The 27004-nt window shown below is 36.6% G+C and overlaps 1 protein-coding gene across 7 annotated transcripts in view; it reads left to right on the plus strand.

The window, feature by feature from the left end:
* ABHD12 (abhydrolase domain containing 12) overlaps positions 1–27004 on the plus strand; it is a 124520-nt gene that overhangs the window by 91654 nt on the left and 5862 nt on the right. For all 7 annotated transcript variants that reach the window (XM_031951007.1, XM_012540099.3, XM_031951010.1 and 4 more), the window contains 6 exons: positions 6455–6485; positions 11041–11086; positions 19178–19307; positions 21866–21903; positions 24062–24141; positions 26085–26167. In XM_031951007.1, coding sequence (XP_031806867.1) covers positions 6455–6485; positions 11041–11086; positions 19178–19307; positions 21866–21903; positions 24062–24141; positions 26085–26167 — 408 coding nt within the window. The remainder of the gene's footprint in view (positions 1–6454; positions 6486–11040; positions 11087–19177; positions 19308–21865; positions 21904–24061; positions 24142–26084; positions 26168–27004) is intronic.

Below are 27004 nucleotides of genomic sequence, written 5' to 3' on the forward strand. Positions count from 1 at the left end.
GCCATTTCCTGTCAAAAATCTTAGTCCTGTCCCTGAGGTTAGATTTTCTTTATAAAATCTACTTATGAGCCATCACATGACTGCTGCCTTCCTTTGGGTCAGTCTGCCATGCCACTCTGCCTTGAGGTGTCTTTCCCCTTATCCCCCAGGCCTTGTGTACCTCTCCTAACAACACTCTGCTTCCCAATCCCCCTTCTCCTCCTCCTGGCTAACTCTTTCAGGATTTAGTCTGCCAGCTAAGGACATGCCCCAACTTCTTGGGGTGCTCCTTTTCTACAGAGTAATTGTGAGTTCCACTGAGGAATTTGTCTTTCATATGCTTTCCCACTCTATTTCATATTTACCATTACCATGTCTTTTTATCCCTTCATTTCATCTGTAACCTCCTCTCTAAATAAATCTACCTTTTGCCAAAGAGAATGGCCATTGTGAATTCTTAACATGACCAAACTTCAGCTTTTGGTGTCTGCCATCATCTGTTGTCTACACACATTGTCTATATGTCCACATCAGTACTATATTATTCTCACTTTATAAGAGGGGGAATTGACTTCCCCTCTTATAAACCAAGCAAGATAATGATTTTTTTTTTTTCTTTCAGGATAGCTGTTACAGGTTGCTGGGCTGCTGTCCTATGCAGTGCCATGTTTTTTGTTGTTGAGAACATATTTATTGATACCTTTTTCCCCCTCCCCTCCTCTTCATTAGTGATGGGTTCTCCTTTTTCATTTTTAAGACAAACAATTTGATTTTCTTCTTTCCTCTTTTAATCAGATTTAATCTATTTTGTTGGTTTTTTCATAGAACCAACTCTTAGTTTTATTAATTCAATAGTTTTTTTACTTTCAATTTTATTAATCTCTCCTTTTTTTTTTTAGAATTTCAAGTTTAGTGTTTGACTGGGGGTTTTTAATTTGTTCCTTTTATAACATTTTTAGTTGCAAGCCCAATTCATTGACCTTCTCTTTCTCTATTTTATGCAAGTAGGCCTCTAGAGATATAAAATTTCCCCTTATTACTGCTTTGGCTATATCCCACACATTTTGGTATGACATCTCATTACTCTCATTTTCTTGGTTGAAGTTATTAATTATGTCTATGATTTGCTGTTTCACCAAATCATTCTTTAATATGAGATTATTTAGTTTCCAATTATTTTTGGTCTATTTCCCCTTGGCTTTTTATTGAATGTAATTTTCATTGCATTATGATCTGAAAAGGATGCATTTACTATTTCTGCCTTTCTGCATTTGAATTTTTTATGTTTCTTTTGTTATTCCCGTGATTTCCTAGGAAGTTTCCTTTTTTGAAAAGATTCTATCCTTGTATGAGCTAAAATTGAGACCAAGATAAGGAGGGAGAATAATATCTCTTAATTTCCTGACTGAAGTGGTGGAATGAGAACAAGAACAACAATTAGTATTTATATATCATGGTTTACAAATATTATCTCATTTCATCCTAATAAAAATTTTTTTTACACAAATAAGAAAACTAAAACTAAGGAGAAATGAATTTACATGTGTGAGATCACACAACTGTTAAGTGTCTGAGGCTGGATTTGAATTTAGGTCTTCCCAATTTCCTGGTTAGTGCCACATACTTGAGATTGAGGGAAAAAAAGATAGAGCTCAGAGTAGAGGGAACTGGAAACTGATAGGGTCTTTTTTTTTTTTTTTTAAGTATTTTTGATATATTTTGTTTTTATATTTTAGCTTATTATAGATTACTTCTTCCTGAGAGGTTCTTTATAATTAAGTAAAATAGTTGTATAAAACTAATGATATAGTTACCTTGTCTGAAATTGCTTGCAACATTTCACATCTTTAGTACCATCCTATCTATTTTTAAAAATGAACAAAAATGTATTTTCTCACTATCTCACTACCTCAGTACCTTAAAAAAATTTTTTTTGCAATAAATATCCATAGTTACAGAAAACAAATTGCATCACTGTCTATATGCAGGAACGGTGTGTCTTGCTTTGTACGTCTTTTTAAACATATACAAAGCATGTGCCATCATTAGTTTTGGGGAATCATGAATGGTCATTGTATTGATTATTGTTCTTATATTTTTCAAAGTCATTTTGTTTTTTACACTTTTGCTGTTATATAAATTCTTCTAGTCCTACTCATTTCATTCTTTGTTAATTTATAGAAGTTCTTGAAATTGTTCATTTTTATAATTTTTGCTCTACTTCTACTTATTTCATTTTACATCAGATCATATAAGGTCCCTTCCTTCACAGGGGATTCTACAACATACAGAAAGGTTATCTGGCTTCTGTCCTCTTCAGTCAACCATACTAATATTGGAGAGTTTGATATTTGCTGCACAGTGCTGGTTGCCCTTTGTTTCCAAAGGCAGTTCTGGGTTTGCTGTCCCATGGTGAGATTCATTTGTGTGTTTGGACCTGGACATTTTCTTCCTAATGATCCAGATGACTTATGACACATTATTCAAATAGGATTGCTTTGCCACTGTACCCACAAGGCAAAAAAGCAGGAAGATGGAAAGGTTTCTTGTGGGTGCAGGCCAGTTTTTCTGCTCGTCATACACAACTTTTCTGTTGCTACTATATTTCTACTTTATTGCCTGGAGTGTTGTGTGGAACTAGTCTGTCTACTGCATTAGCACCTGTTAACTTAGGTGTTAATCAGTTAACTGAAGACTATATTTCAAAAGAAGGAAGACTTTCAAAGGAAGAGCAGGTGGAATTCATGAATGAAGACACAAATGTTCTGTGACCATTGTTTACAGAAATAAGACCTTTTGCTGTATGAATACTGGATTTTCGAGTTAGAAGACTTGAGTCTCAGAGAAGGGAAGGAAACAAAGGAATTTTCCTCACGTATGAGTTGGACTTCATGACTTCTTAGCTTTGCCTAACTATGAAATTACGTGATTCCTTCAGTGATGCTGACTCCTGACTCTCAGGAGAAAGTATATTTTATCTTCTTTTTGTTCATCAAGTTGTAGCTATTCTTGTCATGTATTAGACTGGGGAAATTTGTTTTGTTTGACAAGGTGTGTTTATAACAGGTTCTTATTTCCTCATTGGCAGTAGGGAGGGAAGAAAGAGAATTTAGACTTGAAAATAAAATTTAATTTAAAAAAACCCTGAGGAGAAAAAAGATGTATTGAAGGAGAAGTTGTCATAGGAAAATGATGGCAAATATGGGGTGTCCCAAAAATCTTAGTGATGTTTTAAACTTGAATAGCTTTAATAGCATGAAAGTACACTGAGGCTTTTGGGACATTCTGTGTAGGAAAGAAGAGATGAAACATTGTGTTGAAAGTTTAGGAGTTATTCAGTGTTCTTCCAAGTTAGTGCTTCTTGGTACAACTTACCAGAACATAGTACAAAATTCAGGCCACAAAACAGCCTATATTCATAATTCAATTTGTAAAACCCTAAAAAGAATTGAGGAAAACAAACAAAACAAACAAAAAGTTTTTCTGACTTCTATTCTACTTTCAATAGAAGGGCAGTGTAGTGTGATGGATAGAACATTGTGCTTAGGATCCAGAACACTTGGGTTCTAGGCTTTCCACAGATACTCAATATCTGCATAACCCCAGACAAGACACTTTAGCCTCAGTTTCTTTATTTTGTTGTTCAGTTATTTTAGTCATGTCTAACTCTTTATGATTCCATTTGGGATTTTGTTGGCAAAGTAACAGAATGGTTTAACCATTTTCTTCTCCATCTTACAGATGAGGAAAATGACACAAACAGGATTAAATGATTTGTCCAATGTTACACAACCAATGTGTGAGGTTAGAATTGAACTCAGGAAGATGATGCATCTTCCTAACTTTGGGCCCAGCACTCTTTATGTACTGAGCTACCAGTTACTCCCAAAAATGGGCTTAAAATATTATGTGTATACACCTGTCAGATTGGCTAGAATGACAGGGAAAAATAATGCAGAATGTTGGAGAGGATGTGGGAAAACTGGGACACTGATACATTGTTGGTGGAATTGTGAATACATCCAACCATTCTGGAGAGCAATTTGAAACTATGCCCAAAAAGTTATCAAACTGTGCATACCCTTGACCCAGCAATGTTACTACTGGGCTTATATTCCAAAGAGATTTTAAAGAAGGGAAAGGGGCCTATTAATTGGAGAATTACTGAATAAATTGTGGTATATGAATGTTATGGAATATTATTGTTCTGTAAGACGTGACCAGCAGGATGATTTCAGAAAGTCCTGGAGAAACTTACATGAACTGATGCTTAGTGAAATGAGTAGGACCAGGAGATCATTGTATACTTCAACAACAATACTATATGATGATCAATTCTGATGGACGTGGCCATCTCCAGCAATGAGATGAACCAAATCAGCTCCAATAGAGCAGTAATGAACTGAACCAGCTACACCCAAGGAAAGAACTCTGGGAGATGACTATGAACCACTACATAAAATTTCCAATCCTATTTTTGTCCGCCTGCATTTTTTATTTCCTTCACAGGCTATTTGTATACTATTTCAAAATCTGACTCTTTTTATACAGCAAAATAACTGTTTGAACATGTATACATATATTGTATTTAACTTATACTTTAACATATTTAACATGTATTGGTCAACCTGCCATCTCGGGGAAGGGGTGGGGGGAAGGAGGGAAAAAGTTGGAACAAAAGGAGTTGCAATTGTCAATGCTGAAAAATTACCTATGCATATATCTTGTAAATAAAAAGGTATAATAAAAAAAATTATGTGTATAGAGCAATTCACAAGCTTTTTAGTGCAATTTGCAGGTGAGTTTTTCTCATGGGATTTCTAAAACCAGTCATAGATATAAGTAGTGTTTCAGATCATTCAGTACAATACCAGTGGGAGACGAAGTGGTTGTTGATTGAAATGGAACTTTGTTTAAAAATATATATATATATTTTTTTTTTCCTAGTCCTTAGACCTACCTGATCCCTTCCTTGTTTAAATATGTGCTTTTAACTATATTTGTGAGTTTGTTTGTTTGTTTGTTTTTTAAAGAACAAAACAAAGAAGGAAAACAAAAGTGTCCACTTTACCCTTCCCTGGCATTCTTTTTTTAAATTGAGGATGAAAAAATCCTATTTTTAGCTGGTCTTCTTCTGGTTGAGAGAATTTATTTTAAAAAACTGTAGTCTCCTGGAGCCTTTTCTAAGGCTTCCACAATGCTTTGCTAAGTCCCTCCATTTCATGTTTTTTTGCATGTGTTTCTTTCCTGAAACTGGAATTTGCTAAAACTGCTAAAAGCAGTAGAATATTGCTGCTTCTATGAGGCCTCCAACCAAGCCAGCCAACTTGGAGTTATTAGCTCAGGTGATATCTAGTTCCCAAAGCATCTGAAGTGAGTGAAAACACAATTTTCATAAAAGTTTTCTCATGGTCTGAAAAATTAGTCTGCCATTGTCTAATAGGTTAAGTGCAAGGTGATGAACCCAATGTTGTCCATTGAAATTTGTCTCGACTTTGAAGTTCTTTTGAGAAGTTATTGGTATGATTTCTTATAGACTCAGCAGGCTTCTGGTCATATATAAATTTTCAGTCTGCAGTCTTTAATTCCACAATGTGACTGTTCACATCGCAGAATTGCCTCAGATTTGGCTAAATAGGTCAGAGATCTTGTAAACTGGCCTATTTGCCTAGCAAGGAGGCTTCAGGCCCACAGACCCTTGGCCATGTTGTAGGCCAAGAAGGTGAACTTGAGCTTCGTCCTCTGGCTGCTAGATCTAGCTTTAAAAATGTCCAGGGAGAGCTCCAACTCTTGAGTTGCTGCAAAGAGTAGCAAAAGATGTAAGTTTTTTGACTAGAAATAATGAAGACATATCCTCCTTGACTTTTGAGGTGTGTTTGAACTTTTTCCCAGTGTGGAAGAATCCTTATAAAGGATAAATGAACCCAAATTAGAGCCTTGTGGCCTCAGAGCTTACTAAGGATTCCTTTAGACTTCTGTGGATTTAATTCTATTTTTTAATGGACTTGAAAAGGCTTTTCAATGAATAAAGACTAGAAAAGGAAGAATGGATTAGGAAATAACGATTTTCTATTACAAAGAATATTCTTTTAAAGTGTAGCTTGAAAATGGATTGTGGAGAGAGTCAGGCTCTGGAATCAGGAGAAACTTGAGTTCAAATTTGGCCTCAAACTTACTAGTTGTGTGACCCTTGGCAAGTCACCTAATCCCATTTGGAGAGGGATAGGGAGAAGAAAATAGATTTAGTTTCTCGCCATAAATCCTTTAGTCATAGTGCCACTGAATTATGGGTAATGGTTAAAGTGCTTTCATCAACAAGATCTTGACAAGCACCTAGCAGACTGCATTATATAAAATGTCTTTCATAAATGCTTATTAGATTGTATTGAATTAGTCTTTGTACCCTAGTTCTTCGTGAAGATGATATTAATGTACTGTACCTCTTTCTTATTTTTCTCTCCACTAATTTCTCTAGAGGAGGAGATCATCGAGTAGCATTGTACAAGGTAAGCCATTTTCTCTCCATTTGTTCATTTTTTTGGAGGTAGGAGGGAATAGGACATCTAATTATATGATATGATAATATTTGTGAAAGTTAGCCAGTGCTGGGAATAGCTGTTGTTTAGTTTCTCTGCTTTTTTCAGTAAGGGAATGTGAGGAAGCTATACAGTAAACTGATGTCTATTTTGCCCATATAACAAAAACACTTTTCATGGGAGCTTTCCCCAGTGACATTTTTCAGAATTCTGAATTGCTTTTTCTCATGCCTTTATCAAACATTTGTGCTATTTGACCTTGAGTTTTCAAAATGTGCTGAATAGACTCCCAACAAAGCCATTGATCCAAACTTTTGTGGTGGTGTAATGAGAGGCAGCTGGCATAATGAATATAGGGCTAGCTTTGGAGTCAGGATGACCTGTGTTTCAAATTTTGCTTTTGATATCTATCAGTTATGGGACCATGGATTAGGATAGTGTCTACAAAATGTAAATTACAGAAAATTTGCATCACTGGTAGAAATTTCCATGCTTGAATTTCTCCATGCTGGTGAAATCACTGTACCAGACTATAATAATAATAATGACAGTAATAGCAACAAGTACAGATATGTTTTATTGCTGACCTTATCTTTAAAACATAAGTTCCTTGAGATATACAACAAAGTTTATTCCAACTATTTTATTGAAATGCATTCTCTATCACTGTAATGTTCGCCAAAGCAGACAGGAAGCTAAAAAACTCATTCGCTCCAAAACAGAAAAGGAAAAAAATGAGGAAGGAAAAAATGAAATTGAATTGCCAAGGCTGTCTCAAATTGTGATGAATGTGCTTCTGTGTTCATGAAGTTTGAATGTTTATCCTGTATTCTATGGAAGGAATAATCTCATCCTGCCTCAGATCTCCTGAAGAGGTTGCTTGCTTTGTTGAATCAGCACTGTGTTCCTTTTGAAATCACTGGCTTCTGTGCTACTGGATCTGAACCATGCTGCTGGTGCATGTTTTCCTAGGATAAAGCCCCTGTCTTTCTGTAGCTCTCTAAATCTTTTTCTAATTCAAATTTCTCAGGGCTGTCAAGTCACAAGTGAGTTATAACTAGGGATGTGCTTCCCTCCCTTCTCTCCCAAATAAAAAAACATTGAAATATTTAAGCACAGTGCCTTTGCTAGCAGAAAAGAATAATAGAAAAATAGAGAAATAGTTCAGTGTTCTATAAAATATATGTCAGAGGTAATTTTTTCCTTTAGATGAACAGATCAGCCAGCACTCTGGGCCCTTGGAGGTACATTTCTTGACTTTGGGACTATAATTCTGGGAGTTGTCACTACTTTAAGAGGAGAAAAGGGATAGTTAAAAAGCTTTTAAGTGGATCTTTGTGGTCCATATTAAAAGAAAAGCATTCCATTCCCTCTCCATATGATCCACCTACAGTCCTGTAGCCTCCCTGTGAGATCAAACAAGAGAGCAGGATTATTCTCTGTAGCTTCTGTATATATTTAGCTGGGAAAGTAGGAGTTGGAGGCTTATCCCAGTGGCCTTTTTAGTAATACCCTGTTGGTTTTTGAAGGAAAGTTGCTCAAGGCTTCCACACAACCTACAGCTGCTACTGTGGTTTATCATTTGACACAGTAAGTGACTAACAGAACTCTATTCAGTAGTAGAAGATTGCATGATACTTTTCAGGTGGGTCCACTTAATCTTACTCTCCAAATAGGCTATTGAATGATATTAGACAAAATAATTCTTTTTTTTCTCCCTGAGACAATTGGGGTTAAGTGACTTGCCCAGGGTCACACAACTAAGAAGTGTTAAGTGTCAGAGTTCAGATTTGAACTCAGGTTCTCCTGACTTCAGGGTTGGTGCTCTATCCACTGTGCCACCTAGCTGCCCTGACAAAATAATTCTTGAAAGTGTTGAAGCATGGAGCAAGTCTTTTGTTAGAATTTTAAACTTAGCCAGTTTAAGATGTGTATTTTTTGTGTGTCTCACTTACTCTCTGTCATTTTTGGCCCAATTAATTGTCTTATCAAGTAAACAGAGATGAGGTTGAGTAAAAGCTGATGAGGGCTGATGCCCTATAGAGATTAAATTAAAAGATCTGACATCAAATTCCAAAGACTTATTGATAATATAAAGCACTTAGGGAGTAACTATAGATAGTCAGGACCATTGGGTTCCTACTGATTAGAGAACAGTCTCTCCCTCTTTCTTCTCAGACAAAATTTCAAGTAATGAGTTTCAGCTAGTACATGAAATAAGGCAATATTCATTTTTTTGTGTCATTGAGCCCTTTGGCAGTCTAGTGAAACGAAATCATTGTTTTAAAATGCATAAGAAAAAATGAATTTAATTACAAAGGAAACCAGTTATATTGAAATAAAGATATAGGTTTTCTTTTCTGCAATCAAGTTTGTAGACCCTTGAAATCCCTGTCAAGGTTGAGTCTAAAAACTTTCTCTAAGTGGACTGGAAGATTCTGTTTCCTCAGTTTCTTTTGCAATCAATAAAATTGAGTTTGTTTGTTTTTCTTTTCAAAAAGTGCTTTACTTTCTACCCAACAAAGTAAAATCTAGAAGCTTGGATAGTTTCCTGAAGACGTATAATTCCCTTTATTAAAAAGTTGCCTCATTATGCTCCCATTTTCAGCAGTAACTTCACCAGCATGTCAAGAAGTCTGAAACAGACTACTTTGGGGAGCTTGTGTTATGAAGCACACATTTGCAAAAAGAGTTGCTCTTTTTGCTCCTAGAGGCAGAAATGATTGCTCCTAGAGATTACAGAATTTAAGGTAGAACACCTCAGGGCTAATTTAGGACAACCCTTTCCTTTACCAGATGAGTTTAAATGACTTGCCCAGCCAAGGCCACACAGTGTATAAATGGCAGAGCTTTCCAGTTCCACACTCAGAAGAACAAGATTGAACAGAATAAAAAATGTTAATGAAATGATTACTTCTATATTCTTTTTATCAGGTTGTGCTCCAGTGTCAGTAATATGTGGGCTCCTCTATGCAGTTAGCTCAGCCATATGGACAGCAAACACTGTGACTCTGTCCTCCTGCCCAGAGATTTTAACCTGTTTGGTGAGGGTTTTTGTGAAGACCATGTATTTTAAAATCAGCCGGAGTCAGGAATTCAGGTTAAGGGAAAATCGTCACTCTTTATTCTCAGTGAATAAAGATCGGAGGTGGAAGGGAATCGGCGATAGCAATGTGTGCAGCTGAGTCGAGAAACTAGCTAGACCAGTAGCCACACGACCAGCAGCTACAAGCATAGAACCCAGGCCCAATCTCTCCCAGCTTCTCTTCCTGTCTCTCTGCCTCCACCCACCAAAATCGTCATTTCCTATACAACACATCAGGACTTGCATGGAGAGTGGGCGGGGTTATTCTTTATCCAAGCATGTATATTAATAGAGTATAGTCCAATTACTATTTAGCCTCACGTACTTGGGACCTCGGTGCATCAACTCAAACCTCAGCCCATTACAGGTTTTGTTATTCAGTCATTTCAGTTGTGTCTGACTCTTTGTGATCCTTCGCAGAAACACTGGAATGGTCTGCCATCTCTACAGATGAGGAAACTGAGGTGAATAGAGTTAAGTGACTTGCCCAGAGTCATAAAGCTAATGAGGGTCAGAGGCCAGATTTGAACTCATGAAAATGACTGAGTCTTCCTGATTTGAAGCCCATTTCTTTATCTACTGCACCACTAGCTGCTCTTTGGTATGAGAGTAGAGACATTAATAAATAAGTTTTCAGTTTATTGGAACTGGGAATGTTTTGTGTTTTTTTTTTTTTTTGTTTGTTTGTTTTTTTTATAACAAATAGATCTGATTCTGCTAACAGCTGGAAGATGATTGGATTGCATTAAGGCATTGACTTCAGTCACTATATTTTCCCCTCTCCATATAATCTCTTCCTAGTATTTCATGCTGGGAATACTTAAAGGATATTGCATCCAGGTGGGTGCACCCAGGCCCCTTCCTGAGTTCAGATTTGGGTTCAGACTTAATTATCAGCTGTATGACCCTAGACAAGTCACTTAACCTAGTGTGCCTCAGTTTTCTCATCTGCAAAATGATCTGGAGAAGGAAATGGCAGATCACCCCAGTATCTTTGCTAAAAGAACCCCAAATGGGGTTCGCAAAGAGTTGAACAAAATTGAAACAACTCAGCAACAACATTACAAGAGCAGAGTACAATAGAAACTCTTCCTTGGCCACTAAGCAATTCCATTGTAAACCTCTTTCTTACTGCCTCAACCTCCTAGGTCTTTTGGTTTGGGAAGATGTTTATCCTGGAATTTATAAGAACCCTTAAAAGATTCCCTAAAATAAGGAATAACTGAGAATAGAACGTTTTCTCATAAAGTCATCCCTTATGAAGCTTGTTAGGTGAAGTTATAGCAATTTAATTAACTTACAGGTATTAGATGTGCTAGTTATGCTTAGAACTCTAAGCAGAAACATAAGCTAAGCTTTTTAGTAAAAAGGGTAGCTCTTTGTGAGACAGATGTTTGTTTATTTTGCAAAAATATGTGTTTTTTTTTTTTCCCTTTGCAGGTTCTGAGTTCCCTTGGTTACCATGTAGTCACCTTTGATTACAGAGGTGAGATTTATTCTGAAGTGACTTTGAAGAACTTACTATTGGCCTCTTCTCTCTTCCTTTAACCTTAAGCTTTCATCAAACAGTCTCTTTGATAGGAACTGAAAAATCCAATTATTTTCTTTTATAATCTTCTTTAAGATCCTTTTCACTGTGTGAGAGTGACAGAAAGGGAAATTGAATTGCCTTTCTTCTGACCTGGTTTTCTATGTAGTTGTCTTCTCCATTACTGATGCTTTTTGTTACACATAGACAACAAATAGGTGACTGTCTTGTTGGCAGTGACCATAAAGTTAATTAAATGGCTACACACATCCATGCATGTTTATGTTTAATAAACACTATTTTTATGGGGGGAAACCCTGAAATTTATTTTCCTCTTCCAAACTTGATATTTTTTTCCCTAAAATTAAAAAACAAAATGGATAAAATGAGCACCTAAAGAGAATTGTACACGAAATGTGGAATGTCATAAAAAAAATTTACTTTTTCTTTTAAGCATATAAAATAATTTTCAGAATGTTAATATTCTGACTGTCCTACTTATCTCTTTCCTTCTGAACTTCCTTTTGTTTGTTTCTATATGTCTTTTAAAATGGTTCAATAACCCTTTTCTCCATTTAAAAAAAAAAAATTTTTTGTTTTGAGACAGTGCAATTTATTGCTAACCCCTATTTTTCCTCTAAACATCCCCCCCAAAGGGGTAGGGAGGAAAAACCTGCTGTAACACATTTGTGTAATTAAAAATATTTTGTCCACATCTAGAACTATATGTCTCATTTTGTACCTTGAGACGTCTTTGTTAGGAAGTAGATCATCTTCATGCTTCATCATCTGCAATTATGGTTGGTCATCTCATTGTTCAAATTTCTTAAATCTTTGAAAGCTCTTTTTCTTTGAAGTGTGGTTATTATGTAAATTGATTTCCTGATTCTTCCTATAACTGTATATTTATTATATTATACATTACATTATTATTATATTAACATATAATATCACATATTTAGTATGTTATATATATGTGTGTGTGTGTGTGTGTGTGTGTGTGTATATATATATATATATATATATATATATATATATATATATATATATATACAGTGTGTATTTATTATATTAGTCTTACTAGATTTCTCTGTCCCTTCATTGTTTCTTATGGTATAACAATATTCCATTACATTACTATGCCATAATTTGTTCACCCATTTCAAAACTGATTACTTAGTTTTCAGTTCATTACTACAACAGATAAATTTACTATAAACTTTTTTGTACATGTAGGTTTTTCTCATTGTTTTCTGATACTTTCTCAGCAGACAACACTGAGTTGAATCCCCTTTAGGACATTCAATCACCTCCACATTCAGTGAAGTTTATCCCACTGTATTAGTGGAAAATTAGGGAAAGAGAGTATTCTTTCTGAAGAAATCTCTCTCATTTTCCTGTGTTTTCCTTCCTTTTTTTTAATAAAGCAGTTTAGTTGATGCCCAAAAATTTTGCTAATTTACAAACCTGCTTCTCTTTTCTCTATTTCTACTAAAATGTTTATATATGCCCAGATAACTTTCACTTGCTCATTTATTGCACAAATAAGGAAAATGCTTTCTAAAAACTTCAGAAATACATTTCATTCAACTGTTTTAAGTGAGAAATCGGGAAAAGCAAAACAACACTGGAAAACAACTTGATGGGCTAATTTAAACTGGTCTGTGAAAATTACTGCAAAGACCTTTGGGACAAGGCAGTGTCCTTTTTTTTTTTTTTTTTTTTTTAACCCTCATCTCTTAATCCTCAGCTTCCCATGTACATAGCAAGTAGCTTCATAAATATCTATTCAATGGGATTGAACATTTCTCTTCAAGCAAAACTTTCTTCTGGACTAGTGGCCCCAGTTTCATTTTCTCAAAAGATTTTCAATCTAAAATTGATTGGAAAGACTAGTACAAAGAAATCACTTCCTTCAGTGGAATTCATTGAGGCATAACTACAGTCAGTTCTTTATGAATTGCTTTAATAAATGGGAGGGAAGGTACACAAATACTTCTTAATAGGAGATAATAAAATTTTTTTTCATAGTTTGAAATATTTTTGTACTTGCATTTGAATTTTGATATGGTCACTCACAATATTTCATTGAATAAATACATTTCCACTCTGAAGCCTTTATTCAGGAAAAACTGGAAAGAAAGTTAGGTGATCCTGTCCTATCATTTACTTCACCTGAACTCTTCCTTTTCTTTATCCCATGGTAGACACACAAATTCTGGAGGAAAGGCCCTTCCTCTATTGAGCTCTCTTTCTCAACTTCTCAGTATTTTAAAAAGTAGATGAAATTACGTATGGCTGGACAGACTTTTCTAGCCAACCTCTGTCTAGTTCTTAACAATTTAAAATCTCTCATTGATATTATGTGTGATCTGTTGTCTTTGCCATGTCAGCAGTATACTTCTGAAGGAGAAGGCTTTGATGTGGCAGTTTTGCATATCTGAATTGCCCCCAGTGATGTGTATTAAGGGGAATTCCTTGTGAGTTTCATTATAATAGTGTGCTGTTATGTTAAAAATCTGTTTCCTGGGTAACTTGAAATTTTGATTCAACTGTCATCAGATATTTATTAATTTCATATTATGTATATATCATGCACTATGCTGCCTAGGTTGCTATAAAGGGAAGTCCCTGGCCTTTCTGCAGTTCAGCAGTTTCCTCGTAGATATCTAAGCTTATTGAGTAAGAAAGCAGCTTTGAAACACTGATGAAGGGGAAAGTATTGTATTTTGTGACTCAATGGGCTGATTTCTCTGATGTTTATATTTCTTTAAAAATATATTTTTTTTAACCATTCCTTTCCCTTCCTTCTCCCTTGAATCTTCTTCCTTTCACCCTTTCCAGCTTAAATCACTGATTTCAGTATTGACTGAGCACCTACCATATGCTCATACTGAATTTGAATTTGGAAATATTATTTTGTTTTCTATAAAGGGATTGCATTTTAAATTAATGAAAACTGAAGAGATGATGACTGGATAAATTTAGACAACCATATGTAATTCAACTACTTTTTAAAATACAGAAGGTTGAGTAAAGGAACTTTCCATTAGCTGTATGCTTTTACCAGCAGATAGGGGAAAGGAAGAGTCCAAAGAAATGTGTGATAAAAGAAAACTAGCTAACTTTCCAAGTCTTCCTGAGTAAAGGGTTCAGAGTGGCAAAATATTTGCTCAATGAAACATTTTCTTCTCCGCCCCCCAACTAGTTGGGGAGACAAATGAGAATCATTTAATTACAATTAAAGAGTATGTTTGAGTAGAGTGGAAAATAAAGTTAGATGGATGAATCAGTAATTAAGATGGAGGCTGGATTCTAAAAGGTCTTAAAAAAATCAAGTAACTTGTATATTATTCTTGTAATAGGAAACAATTTTAACTTTTATACTAGAAAGGAACATGATGAAAGGAAGGCTTTTAAAAGCTTAATCTGGCAAGGTAGAGGATAGATACGATAGGATTGCAAAGAGACAGGACCCAGGGATGCCATCTGTTGTAGAGAATCCAAATGTGAGTTAATAGTGACAGGGATAATGGAGAGGAAAAGACTAGACAGAGAGTTTGAAACTTGTCATCACTACCAGTGACAGCTTGAAATGTGGCTATGATCAGGATCTTTTGAGCATAGCTGGGGTCCCAATCTTAGGAGCCCATTTCTAACATTTGGGGATCTTTCCCTTATCTGAACTTTTGTGGCCTTTACTAATTATACCACTTATTCAGCACCTATCAAATACTGCCTTGTATTGTCTTTTTACAAATAGTGTGTGGCTCCCTACTAATATTGGAAACCCTTTTAGGGAAGGGGAGACCATGTCTCATACTTCCATGGATTCTTAATGCAAGACACAGCACTTTATAGTAAGCAAGTCTTTTAAAACTACCAAAACAAAACAATCATGAGGAACTGCTGCTATGTAGATTTTCACTTTGAAACTTTAGGCACTTCCCCAGAAGATTGGCTGGAAAAATCTTTTTGTTATAGTTTCTACCTACTCACTCTCACCCCTATTGTAGACATTTTGTAATCTCTGAAGGCCTGGGAAGCAGGTTTTACTGTCCTAAGTCCTGTAGCTTTTGCTTATGCATCAAAACTGGCTCCTTCTAAACCTTGTGATGCCTTTTTTAAAAAATCATTTGATGATGACTCATTGCCAAGCTGCTCAAAAAACAGCAGTCATTGATTTCTTTTTGAGGTACAAGGGGGAAGAAAGATAAGGGGAATGGCCTAAGAAAAGATATTTTAAGAACACAACATCAGGGAATTCAGTTCACTGAGACAAAACTCCTTAATTTTCCTTTTGTTAATATATCATGGCAACTTCCTTTTCCAGGAGGCCTGGATATCTGAGGCACTGGGACACAGTAGAAAGGCCACAAACTTCTTTTAATGCTTCTCTTTAGCACAGGTTCGCCCAACCTCTGTAGGGAGTTGCATTCAGTACCTGTACTAATTGTTGGAAGAATTCCAGAAAGGCTCACGTGAAATGATTAGCATTTAGTTTCTTCTACTGCTATCCTTGGCAGCAACTATCTAGAGAGAAGCATTGAGTCAACTGGCCCAGGATTCAGAGTAAAAAAGGAAGCCAGACTTAGAAAAGACATTGGAGTGTATGTACCATAAATATTAAGGGCTCCTGTTCACTTGTGCCCTTCATCCCTACCCCTTCCAGGATCCTACTGCAAACAAACTAAAATAGCAACCTTCTCTTGACCCTTAGGCCACCCATTTCACTTTTCCCTGTTACTGTCAAATTTAACAAAGGAATTGTCTCTATTCACTGCTTGCAACAATCCAGTTCTCTCTCAGCTCCTTGCAATCTGGTTTCCTCCATCACTTTTCTACTGAAATTGTTCTATTATATGTTATCATCTGACCTCCTTGATCGTCAGATTTCATTGCCTTTGGTCCTTGCTCATTGTCCTTGAGTTGTCTGTGGTATTGAAATGGTTGACTGTCTTGTAAAAGGTTTCTCTTGATTTTTGTGACATAGCACTTCTCCCAGTCTCTCCCCATCTTTCCAACTATTGTCTTTATCATTGATTACACTTCACTGTTCTGATCTGTTGCATCTTTGACTGTTTTCTCTCTTCAGTCTCTTTTTTGGCATTCCCCTGGACTCTTGTGGCTTCATTTATAGCCAGTAAGCAGATGAGTCTCAAAATTCAGACTTATATTTTCCATTCCCTACTAAATCTTTCTAACTGGCTAGCCTGTAAGCATCTCAAATTGAAAATGGCTAGAACTGAACTCTTCATTCTTCATTTTGAAACTTGCCTTTGCTTATGTTAATAGTATAATTCTCCTGGTCACCAATCCTTACAATCTTTATTTCATCCTTAACATTCAGTAAGTGGCTAACATATTTATTCTAAATCTTAAATTTCTCTGACATTCACTCTTTTCTTTTAATTCCCTGTCACCTAGAGCAGTGGTTTTCAAAATGTAGTCCAGAGAGGCAGGGGAGGAGCTGGGGAGGTGAGGGGTAGGGGAAGGTTCTCTGAAATTCTTTAAAAAGGTCTACAAATTAAAAATTGGTTTTTATTTTTAATATATAAATATCTGTATCTAATATCTATAAACATCTCTATCAAAATCTAACATATCTAGTTTATAAATATGACCCACATAAACAAAAATTGTCAGATCTGCAATAATTTGCACTGAGAATAAAAGAATAAAAAACCATTGATCTAGAGTACTGTAATAGTACTTTCCTAGCTTGTCTCCCCATTCCACCCTTCCTCATACCCCATTGCCAGAATAATCTTTCTGATCCTCTGATTTGATTACATCATCCCTTCCCACAACTCTGCACAGAAAACTTTCAGTGGTTCCAGTTGCATACAGAACAAATTCCAAACTAGCTTCAGCTTATATTATCTCATATAATACCCCCTTCTATACTCTTTATACCTCCCTAGACTGCTCCCTAACTCAGAAATAACTCTTGTTTTCCTGCCTCTGTCTTTTTGATTCCTAATAGTTGAATCCTCAAACTTCAACTTCCATCTCCTGTTAAACTACTACTCATCCTTTAAGACTCAGCTCAGATGATTGCTCCTCCAAGAAGCCATCCTTGATTCCCTCCCCTACTTTCCAAGCTGGGAATGAATGTCTTGTTCATTGTTCTTATGTATTAGTATATTCTGTTGTTTATGAGTTATCTCTCCTATTAGAATGTAGAATCCTCGAGAGAAGCACCCAAAATCCCATTTATCTTTGTGTCTTCTCTAGCACTGAACATTTTTCCTTGGACATAATAATGGACCTGGTCTTGCACATGCCTAATAAAAGCTTGGTGAAATTGAGAAAGAACTTCACCTAACAAAAATAAACAAATTCCAATTTATAGTCCAATTCATGGAGGCCAGCATGATGTGCCTCATCTTCTGATTCTGCTGTTGACTACCAGTGTGACCTTGGCCAAGTTGTTTCCCAATCAATCAGGCAATACGTAAACATTTTCTAAGCACATACTATGTGCAAGGCACTGTGCTAAACTCTGGGGAATACAAAAAGAGACAAAATTCATTCCCCATTTTTAAGGATCTAATTGGGGTGATAATAAGTAAACAATTATACAAAGCAAGCTATACAGGATGGATAGGACATAATAAACAGAGGGAAAGATTTAGAATTAAGAAGCCTCTAAAAGATAGGATTTTAGTTGGGACTTATTCTGAGTATTGGGTTTAACAACATCATCTCTGAGGTCCCTTTCAATGTTAAAAGAAATTTACAAGATTTTTGATTCAGTTTTCATGAAAGCCACACAAGGATAGGAAGTTGAAAATACTGACCGAATAATCTGTGAAGATAATACAGACCAAAATTATGTCAGAAATCATATCTGTCTTATGCCAGTCTTCAATTACTACAGGTAATCCTGAGATGACCACTTCAGATTCAGTGTTATGTGTGTGTGTTACATATATAGACATTTTCTTCCCCATTAAGTTTCATTGCAGAGAGAGAAGAAAAAGAGGAGAGCAGATAAAGAATGAATTAGAAGAGAATGATTGAGGTTTTTTGGTTGAATCAGTTCCTCTGGTATTTACCAGTCAGTTAGTAATCTGTTAGCCATCATTTTGAGTTGACATTCTGAGGAGGTTTGTGGGTAGGAGGTCATAGCTTTCCCTGGGAGGACTAGGTCAGTAGAGCTAGTGATTACAAATTACCATGAGGGTAATGAGGCAGTCTTTCCAGTGCCTGCATTCTTTCAGACTTTAGAAATCCACATACTTGCTTGGAAACAAGTTCGACTGAAGAATGAATATTTCAGGCTATTTGGAGGCTCACAGAATTGCAGCTTGCTACACTGGAAAGGGACTTCAGAGATCACCTAAACTGAATTTCTCATTGTGTAGATGAGGAACCCGTAGTCTAGAAAGCTATAAAACATTTGCCCAAATAAATATCTGATTAGTTGGAGAACCTGAATTTTGAACTCAGGTTTCCTGGTCCTCCCAGTCTTGGGCTCTTTCTACACTAACTTACTGGTTTATATGAGGATACAATGAGAATGTTTGTTGTAAGGTTCTTTGTAAACCTTAAAACACTTTTAAGGTTTTAATTGTTATGCCAGCTTTCATCACTTTATCCTTCACTCTGTATTGATTCTGTGGTATCAGCATAATGTGGTAGACTAATATGTGGCTGTGGTATGAGCTAACTCATAGAATCTTAAAACCAAGATTCGGAAGGGACTCAGATCATTCAGCTTATCCCTTCATCCCTGGTCATCTATATTCTTCTTGGGTTCAGTGACAGGAGGATAACTGGAAAGGGGAGCTCATTCATTCTACTGCTGGGGAATCCTCATTGTTAGTTTTTTTCTTCATTATACTGAAAACTGCAACCCATTGAAAAGCTGGTAGAGTTTCTACTCATGTTGCTTTCTCAACAGTGACTCAAAATAAACCTCTTTTTCCTTTGTGACAACCCATTAAATAATCTCTTTCTGGGCATGCAAATAATTTTTATTTGATGAATAGTTTTAATTGTGAGATCTTTTATTTGCTCTTTCTCTGGACTTCTCTTTTTTAGGTTGGGGTGATTCAATAGGAACTCCAACAGAAGGGGGAATGACCTATGATGCTCTACATGTGTTTGACTGGATAAAAGCAAGAAGTGGTTACAATCCTGTGTATATTTGGGGCCATTCACTGGGCACTGGGTAAGATTTCCATTCACCTGATCTTTGAAGGGAAAAAGGGGTGAGTGGGTGTAAGTACCTTTTAATTATCAGCCTTTCCAAATCAATATATTGCTCAAGCTCTATTTTTTTTTCATGAACATTTCTGAAGCTTATTCTTAGGTATTTTTCACTGTATCATTAAATAATGTAGAATTAAGAGACAAAGTGGTGCAATTGATAAGAGTGCTGGGCTTAGAAAATCTAGCAGACCAAGGTTCAACTCTCACTCATGATGAAACTATGACACTTTCTCACTGTGTGACCCTGGATGGAATCCCTTAAGTTTTCTTTCTACCATAGGCAACTCATCTAAGTTTCAGAAGGATTTCCTCTTTTTTGGGTAAAAGAAATTTTGACACCAGCAACCTGCTACATTGAAGAAATAACAGATCCTTGCCTTATTCTTCTAGACTTTTCCCCTTTTAATCTAGGAAGTTGATTAGTATATAAAAGCCCAGTTAAAAATTTTAGTACTTTAGAGAAATAATCTACTTTAAAAGACCTTCATTAAGTGAGTCATTAAGTAGAGAAATAGGAGAGATTAGAAAGACATTTTTTAGGAAAAGAGAATACTGAGTCTTTTATGTTTTGGTGAGGGTAGCAAGAGTCAGGGATTTGGGCCTACAAAGGGAGCTGTTCCTGAGTGTAAGAAAAAAGAGAAAATAATTAAATGTATAAAGATAAAATGATGTAAATAGGAACTTGGGAGGCTTACAAGAATCTCTTAAACTTCAGTAAGACACATAAGTTGGCAGCAGAAGGTAGAAAAGGATCAGTTTGGTAAAACAGTATAAATGAAAGGTGGACTCCTCCAACTCTAATTCTAGTTCCTTTCCCTCTTAATAGCTAGGATTTATATAACACTTTAAAGTTTGTAAAATACTTCATAGATTGTCATCTCAGATAACATCTTTTATTTATTCTTCCTTCAATAATGAGTAAATTGAGGCAAATATAAGTTAAATGTCCTAGATAACAGAGCCAGTTTGGGGCTACATTTGAACTCAGGCCTTCCTTACATTTAAGTCCAATGCGCCGATCTACTAAGGGTCTCATTACTATTCACCCTATCAAAAAATATTTATTGAGCACTTATTACTATTTAACAGACATTCTGCTGGGGAAATACAGAGAAAGGGAAGAACAGTTCCTCCCTTTAAGGGACTCGCTTTTTTTTTCCCTTGAGGCAATTGGGATTAGGTGACTTGCCCAGAGTCACACAGCCAGAAAGTGTTAAGTGTTTGAGGCCAGATTTGAACTCAGGTCCTCCTAACTTCAGGGCTGGTACTTTATATACTGCATCATCGAGCTGTCCCGGGACTCATATTTTAATGGGGGAGACAATATGTTAAAAAAACTAGATATTGACAGACAAAGTTTAGGGAGAACAGCTCAGAAAAGAAGACTTCCTACTGATGAATTTGTGTTGTGATGTGTACAAGTTGTACTTGGAGCAGCAAATAGGCACTCTTCAGAAAGATTAGGTCCTTAGGGGAAGTGGTCTATATTATTCTGTCCCCTTCCATTTCATTATAACTCCCATGGGAGCCAACAATTCCTCCAATTCCCAAGAAGGATGAAATATGTGAATATGTTCCAGCTGATGGGGGAAAGTGCTACAAGGTATGATACTCTATATGGCACCAAGCCCTCTAGTCCTATTACCTTCATTAGCCAGCATGTGAGAGATACACTGCACTTTTTCATAACTTACTTTCTGAAGGCTATGAAATGGGAATGTTTGAAAAAGCTTAAATACTATCTAGAGGAGAATGAAAATCCAAAAAGGGACTGCTATGCTTATTTGTTCAAAAAAGGGGAACCTAATTCAAAAAGGACATTTTCTTTGGCTTCCCAGTTTTTCATCAAAGATGAAACCATTGTGGTCTGGGTGCAACTGCAGACAAGGAAAATGGTCTCTCTGCATGTATTGTCTGAATTAGAAAGCATACATTAAGCATAAATAAGGATAAATATTTACTTCACATGCTGTCTGGTTCCAGATAGTTTGCCAATTTTAGTGGCACTTTGCAAGCAATCAGTCATGACGTTCTAAGTAGTCTCTCCTGAGAAGTGGTCAATGTGCTTTCCTAAGTCTACTAGTGGAAAGGTTAGTTGAAATCCTGAGAGGTTTTATGGACATGGTTCAGTAGTAGAAAGCAAACAGTGGTCATTTAGGAGGTGCTAATGCTAATGCTCACCCATTAGCATCAAAAAGTATTCATCCATTCCCAAGGTAAGGCGGTAAAGAAGAGAACTTGGCAAACACAAGCCTAGGGCTTCCTACAGTTGGTATCTTTCTAAAAGGCCATGTTCAGTTTATAGGTCATCATTCTTCTTGAAAGGGCTCCAGCTGTCAAATCATAGTAACCTCTCTTTTAAAAAAAATCCTCAAAAAAGAGGTAGATTATCATTTCATTGGAAGCTGTTCTATATGCTTATTCTGCTGGGGGCTTAAATCATTCTTGTCTTGATTAGGAAAAAGAAAAGAATTAACTTTTATTTGTAACTAATTTGCTTACTTTTTTTCTTTCTAGAGTTGCAACCAATTTAGTAAGGCGCTTATGTGAACGAGGTAAGAGTCCATTAATGAGGCATTTAATGACCACCATCATTTTTCTATATGCCATAGCTTCTACTGAATAGTCTTTTCCATCAGGAGAAGGTTTGATATCACTAGGTCTTTCTGTCTCACATGTTCTCTTATACCTCAGGTTTGCATGCTATTGAGCCTCTCCCTTCTAGCCCCTCAACTTAAATGTGAAGTAGGTACCTTTCGTTTAGATAGAATTGTGGTTGTGTTTTTTCATTGGATCTGAAGTTCCAATTGGATCCTACCTCTGCCCAATCTATTATGGGTATTCTCTTTAAGTTTTTTTAGATGATATATAAAATCTCAAGATAACTGATTCCATTTCTTGATAGCTTTAATTACTGGGACATTTTTTCTTTTACACCAAGCCTAAATCTATCTTTGTAGAAATTTCACTTTCTTAAACAAAGGCATAAACCTTACCATGGCACAAATGCAAATTATTCAAAGCTCTTAGAGAATTTTTTTAAGACAAAAACAAACAAAAAGCCCCCAAACTCCTCAGTGTTAGCACCTCTGGCTCTAAAGGAGAGACTCCCCAGCATGTTCCTGTAGCCAAAGGCAGCTAATACTAAGTATTACCCCTGTACCTCTTTGTGTTTACTTTCTAAGATAATTGTGATTATCGGAACTCAGATGTACTTGGACTCTTCCTCTCCCTTTCCCCTCATCTGTAAATAATGACTTTGAAAAAACAGCTGGAGCATGGTCTAAAGACACAAGAAATGACTTTGAGTTCTGGAATCAGTTTGACCCAATTGTTATAAGCTGGATCAGTCTTTTGACTTTTTTGTCTGTGTGCCTTGAACAAATAACACACTTTGCTTCCCTTCATTTCAGTGCTTTCATTCATAAAATGGATCATCCTGCTTGCTCTACTTACTTTGGGGTTGGGAAGTTGTGCAGAGGAGTTGGAAGTCAAGTCCATAAATATTTGTCTAGCACATGCTATGAGCCAGGCAGTGTCCTACTTTATACTTTACGAATGTCTCATTTGATCCTTACAGCAACCTTGGAAGATGGGGGTTGTAATGATCCCCACTTTACAATTGAGGAAACTGAGGCAGAGAGAGGTGGTGATCTGTCCAGGATCACATAGCAAGGGTCTGAATCTTGATAGGAACTCTTCCTGACTCCGAGCCCAGCTCTCTATTCACAGCACCACTGTACTGCCTCATCTTATCCCAGCCATGCATGAAAAAGAAAAGGTTGCAGGCAAATTTGATATCAAAGTAAGGAAAAATTTCTGAACTACTAGAGCTATGCAACAAAAAGTAATTCTTTCTCCTAACTGATGAGCAACCATTCATTCTTTGCCCGAAGACCTTTAATGAAGGAGACTCTTCTCCTTGGGCTCTTTCTTTGAATAGCTCTGTGGTTTGGAAGCTTTCCTCCCAGCCATTGGAAATCTGCGCCTTTGCAGCTTCAGCCCCTTGCTTTCTACCCTTGGGAGCCAAACAATACAAATCTAATCCTTCTTATACATGATAGCTTTGAGATACTTGGGAGATGGCTTATCTTGTCTCCTAAGACTTTCCCTATCCCAACAAAACATCTCTGGTTCCTTCTTATGGTATGACCTTTAGGGCCTTTTCCCTACTGATTACCTCTTTCTTACCAGTGTCTTTCCTAAAATGTGAGGCTCAGAATTGAACAGTTCTCCAGCTGTAACTTAACTAGGGCAAAGTACAGGAGGATCGCCTCTTTGTTCCTGGAAACTGCACAACGTGGGCCCTCCAGATCAGGGACACAGATTGATAAGAGTGGAATGGGGTGGGTTCTGGACAGGCACAATTCTGGGTTTGCTCAGGGCGTGTCTGAGGTCATATGCTTCTCACTCTGGTCATGTTTGAATTCCGTACTGATTTTATTAATGATTCCCCTCTTTCCTTTTTGATGAGGAGATTGGATTGGATATAAACTCTGAGGATCTTTCCAGTGGGAAGGAGTCATCAGCAGAATGTCCAAAGGCTAGGCTGGAGCGATGGGCACTTGCTCTCTGGAGCTTTGTCTGGAAAAAAAACTTTTCTCAGATCCCTTTGGCACAGTTTTGGACAGGGATGCAAAGTTACTTAAAAATGGCATCATCTTGCCAGGGAATATTGCACGATCATATTTTCTTTTTCTTTCCCTTGTTTAGAAACTCCTCCAGATGCCCTCATATTGGAATCTCCATTTACAAACATACGTGAAGAAGCAAAAAGTCATCCATTTTCAGTGGCAAGTAGAGATTTTAAAATAAATTTTGCTGGTTTCATTTTAAGCAGAGGCCAACATGTTTGCCTGCACATAGACTTTATAGTATTGGTGTGCAGCAAGAAAGGATAAAAAAATGTTCTTTCACACTCCATTCAGAGGGGGGAGGAGTCAAATCCCGAGAGATTTCTTACACAGACCTGACCATTTGTGCACTTTTCAGAAATGGCAATTCCCTTAGAGAAATATTTATTTAAGAATTTAAAGGAAGGTCATAGGTGTTAGAAGATTGTTGTGTTTGTTTTCTGAACCCATTTCTCTTTCCTTTATCTTCACTTTCCCGCCTGCCAAGTGTACAGACTAGATTATCTGGGATTAGAAACTGAAAATTGTGAGTTTAAAAGGAAAGGTTCTTTGGGTTGACCAGACAGATGTAATTGGGAGGAGACTGAGATGTTTTGATTGTCTTTCTTTCTGTCTGTCTGTCTTTCTCTCTTTGTGTGTGTCTCTCTCCCAGATGCAACCAAAAGATTCACAATGCTAATTTTTCTTGTTTGTCCCATATTATCTCTTTCTTTGAAATTCTTGGGGTCCGTTGTATTTCGAGATTTGTTTTGAGCTCTTGGAATGAAGGTAACTCCGGGATTTCCCCTCTGAATTGTGATGTCATACAGGTTCATTGCTTGGGGCAGAGGCCATTGTACCCTTTTCTAGAATATTTTGTGATTCAGCCATCCCTTAAAAGGCAAAGGATCTCAAGCCCCTAGTTTTCTTCCTGTGTAGGAAGGCTGTCATTTGGTTTTAATCCTTTCATCTCTAAATTAATTCTCTGCTTATACCACCAAAGTAGAAACTGAGTTTGAAAATCAGCCCCTGAAGCCAGATTTTTACAGACTAATAAAAATCATTGTGGTAGCATAGTCATAATTGCTGTCTCAGCATGATTCAGTTTATTGTCTTTACTCCATAATAAGAGAGACTTAAGAGTAATAAGTATTAAGTGCCTACTATGTGCAGGGCTGCAGATAAAAGTCAAAACAGCCCCATAGCCCTAAGAACTTACTCTACTTGATCTGAAGGCTCTAGGTGCTTAGTAAAGGGGTGGGGAAATGAGAAATCTACCCTTTTGCTGCTTTGCTCAATGCCATCTCTCCTTGAGGAATTCTCCCCATGACCATTTCTTTTGGTGAGTGAACAAGGTGGGAAGAAAGTGTAGTATAGAGATTGCTGGATCTGAAGTCAGGAGAACTGGTTTCAAATTCTGGCACTTTAGGAAACATGTATGATTTTAAGCAAATTTGTCCTTATTCAATCTCTTTTTAGTACCATCCCATCAGGTTCTTTGAGGTCATATACACATTGAAGAAATTTTACTAAATTTTATTGAATGTTACAGAGTCCCTCTTTTCATGAGGGAAAAATTGCTAATAGGTAGTAATGTTAAAACAGCTTAATAAATCATCCCTCTCATGAATATTTTCAATTTAAAAGGAAATCTTGGGGAAAGGGTTATGAGTAATTCAAATAAATAACTCCCTAATGGTATAATTTCCATTTCTGAATGACCTGGATTAGAGAGACAAGATTGGAGAGGAAGTAGACTTTCTCTTAATAATACCAGCCAACTTTTTTACTTAGTAGAACAGCCTTCAAAGGGCATTAAACGGTTGATGTACTTAATGTAGCCATACCCACAAAAAATGACCTGTAGCTATCTTTGCTGAGGTACAGATGTGACAAATGTAGAATTCCTTTGTATTTGCATTATTTTTCACATCCTCAATGAACGCAGTCAGGAGTTGGGAGTGAAGGGAGTTCTGGACATAGTTACCAGCAGAACAGTGGGACCTGTGCAGGGGCCAGCTGCTTGTGGAAGTTGTATTGGAACATGAGAGACCTCAAAGGGTGCATATGGAGGGAATTTTGTTAAATATATCTGTCGATTGCTGTCTTTGCTGTGTCTCCAGGTCTACCGATACTTTCCTGGATTTGATTGGTTCTTTCTTGACCCCATCACTAGCAGTGGAATTAAATTTGCGAATGACGAAAAGTAAGTGACCATTTTTTTTTTTTTTCTTAACTTTTCTTTTCTTTGTCTCTTCAGGGAGGAAAGCTGAAGTATCTGGTATTTTACTACCAACTACATAATAAAGTGGTTAGTTACATACTGAACCTATAATGAAAGAAAGTGTCAAAATTGGTGAATTTTGCCTTCCAGATGGTCCGATAGAGTATCACTAAATCTTTAATTTTTTTTCTTCTCCCTATTCCAGAATTACAATTTAGTCATGACTAATAAACTCAAAAATGTGAGCTTTAAAGAATGAGAGGAGGATTACAAATGCCTTCAAGCAGCCAGGTGGCGTAGTGGATAAAGCACCAGACCTGAAGTCAAGAGCACTCATTTTCCTGAATTCAAATATGGCCTTAGACACTTATTAGACCCTGGCCAATCTCTTTACCCTGTTTGCCTTAGTTTCCTCATCTGTAAAAACGAGCTAGAAAAGGAAATGGCAAATCCCTTTAATATCTTTAAGCCAGGAAACCTCCAAATGAGGTTGTGAAGATATGGACATGATTGAAAAATGACTGAAGAACAACAAACCACTTCTTACATAGTAGCTGAGACAAAGTAGCTAGGCTTGGACTAGGAGAAGATAATGGATTCATATCCCACCTTTTGATATTTCCTGCTTGTGTGGTTCTTACAAGTTATTTAACTTGCTAATCTTAATGACACTATAATATTATATCATGCTAATGTACCAAATGTTATCCAACCATTTCCCCTTTTGTTGGAAATTAATGTTGCGTAAAGTTTTGGAATTTTTTGGCAATTACATATAGTTTCACTTCAATCTATAAACAAATAGCTTTTTTGTTGTTT

Source organism: Sarcophilus harrisii, chromosome 2, assembly GCF_902635505.1.
Source record: "Sarcophilus harrisii chromosome 2, mSarHar1.11, whole genome shotgun sequence".
NCBI lineage: Eukaryota > Metazoa > Chordata > Mammalia > Dasyuromorphia > Dasyuridae > Sarcophilus > Sarcophilus harrisii.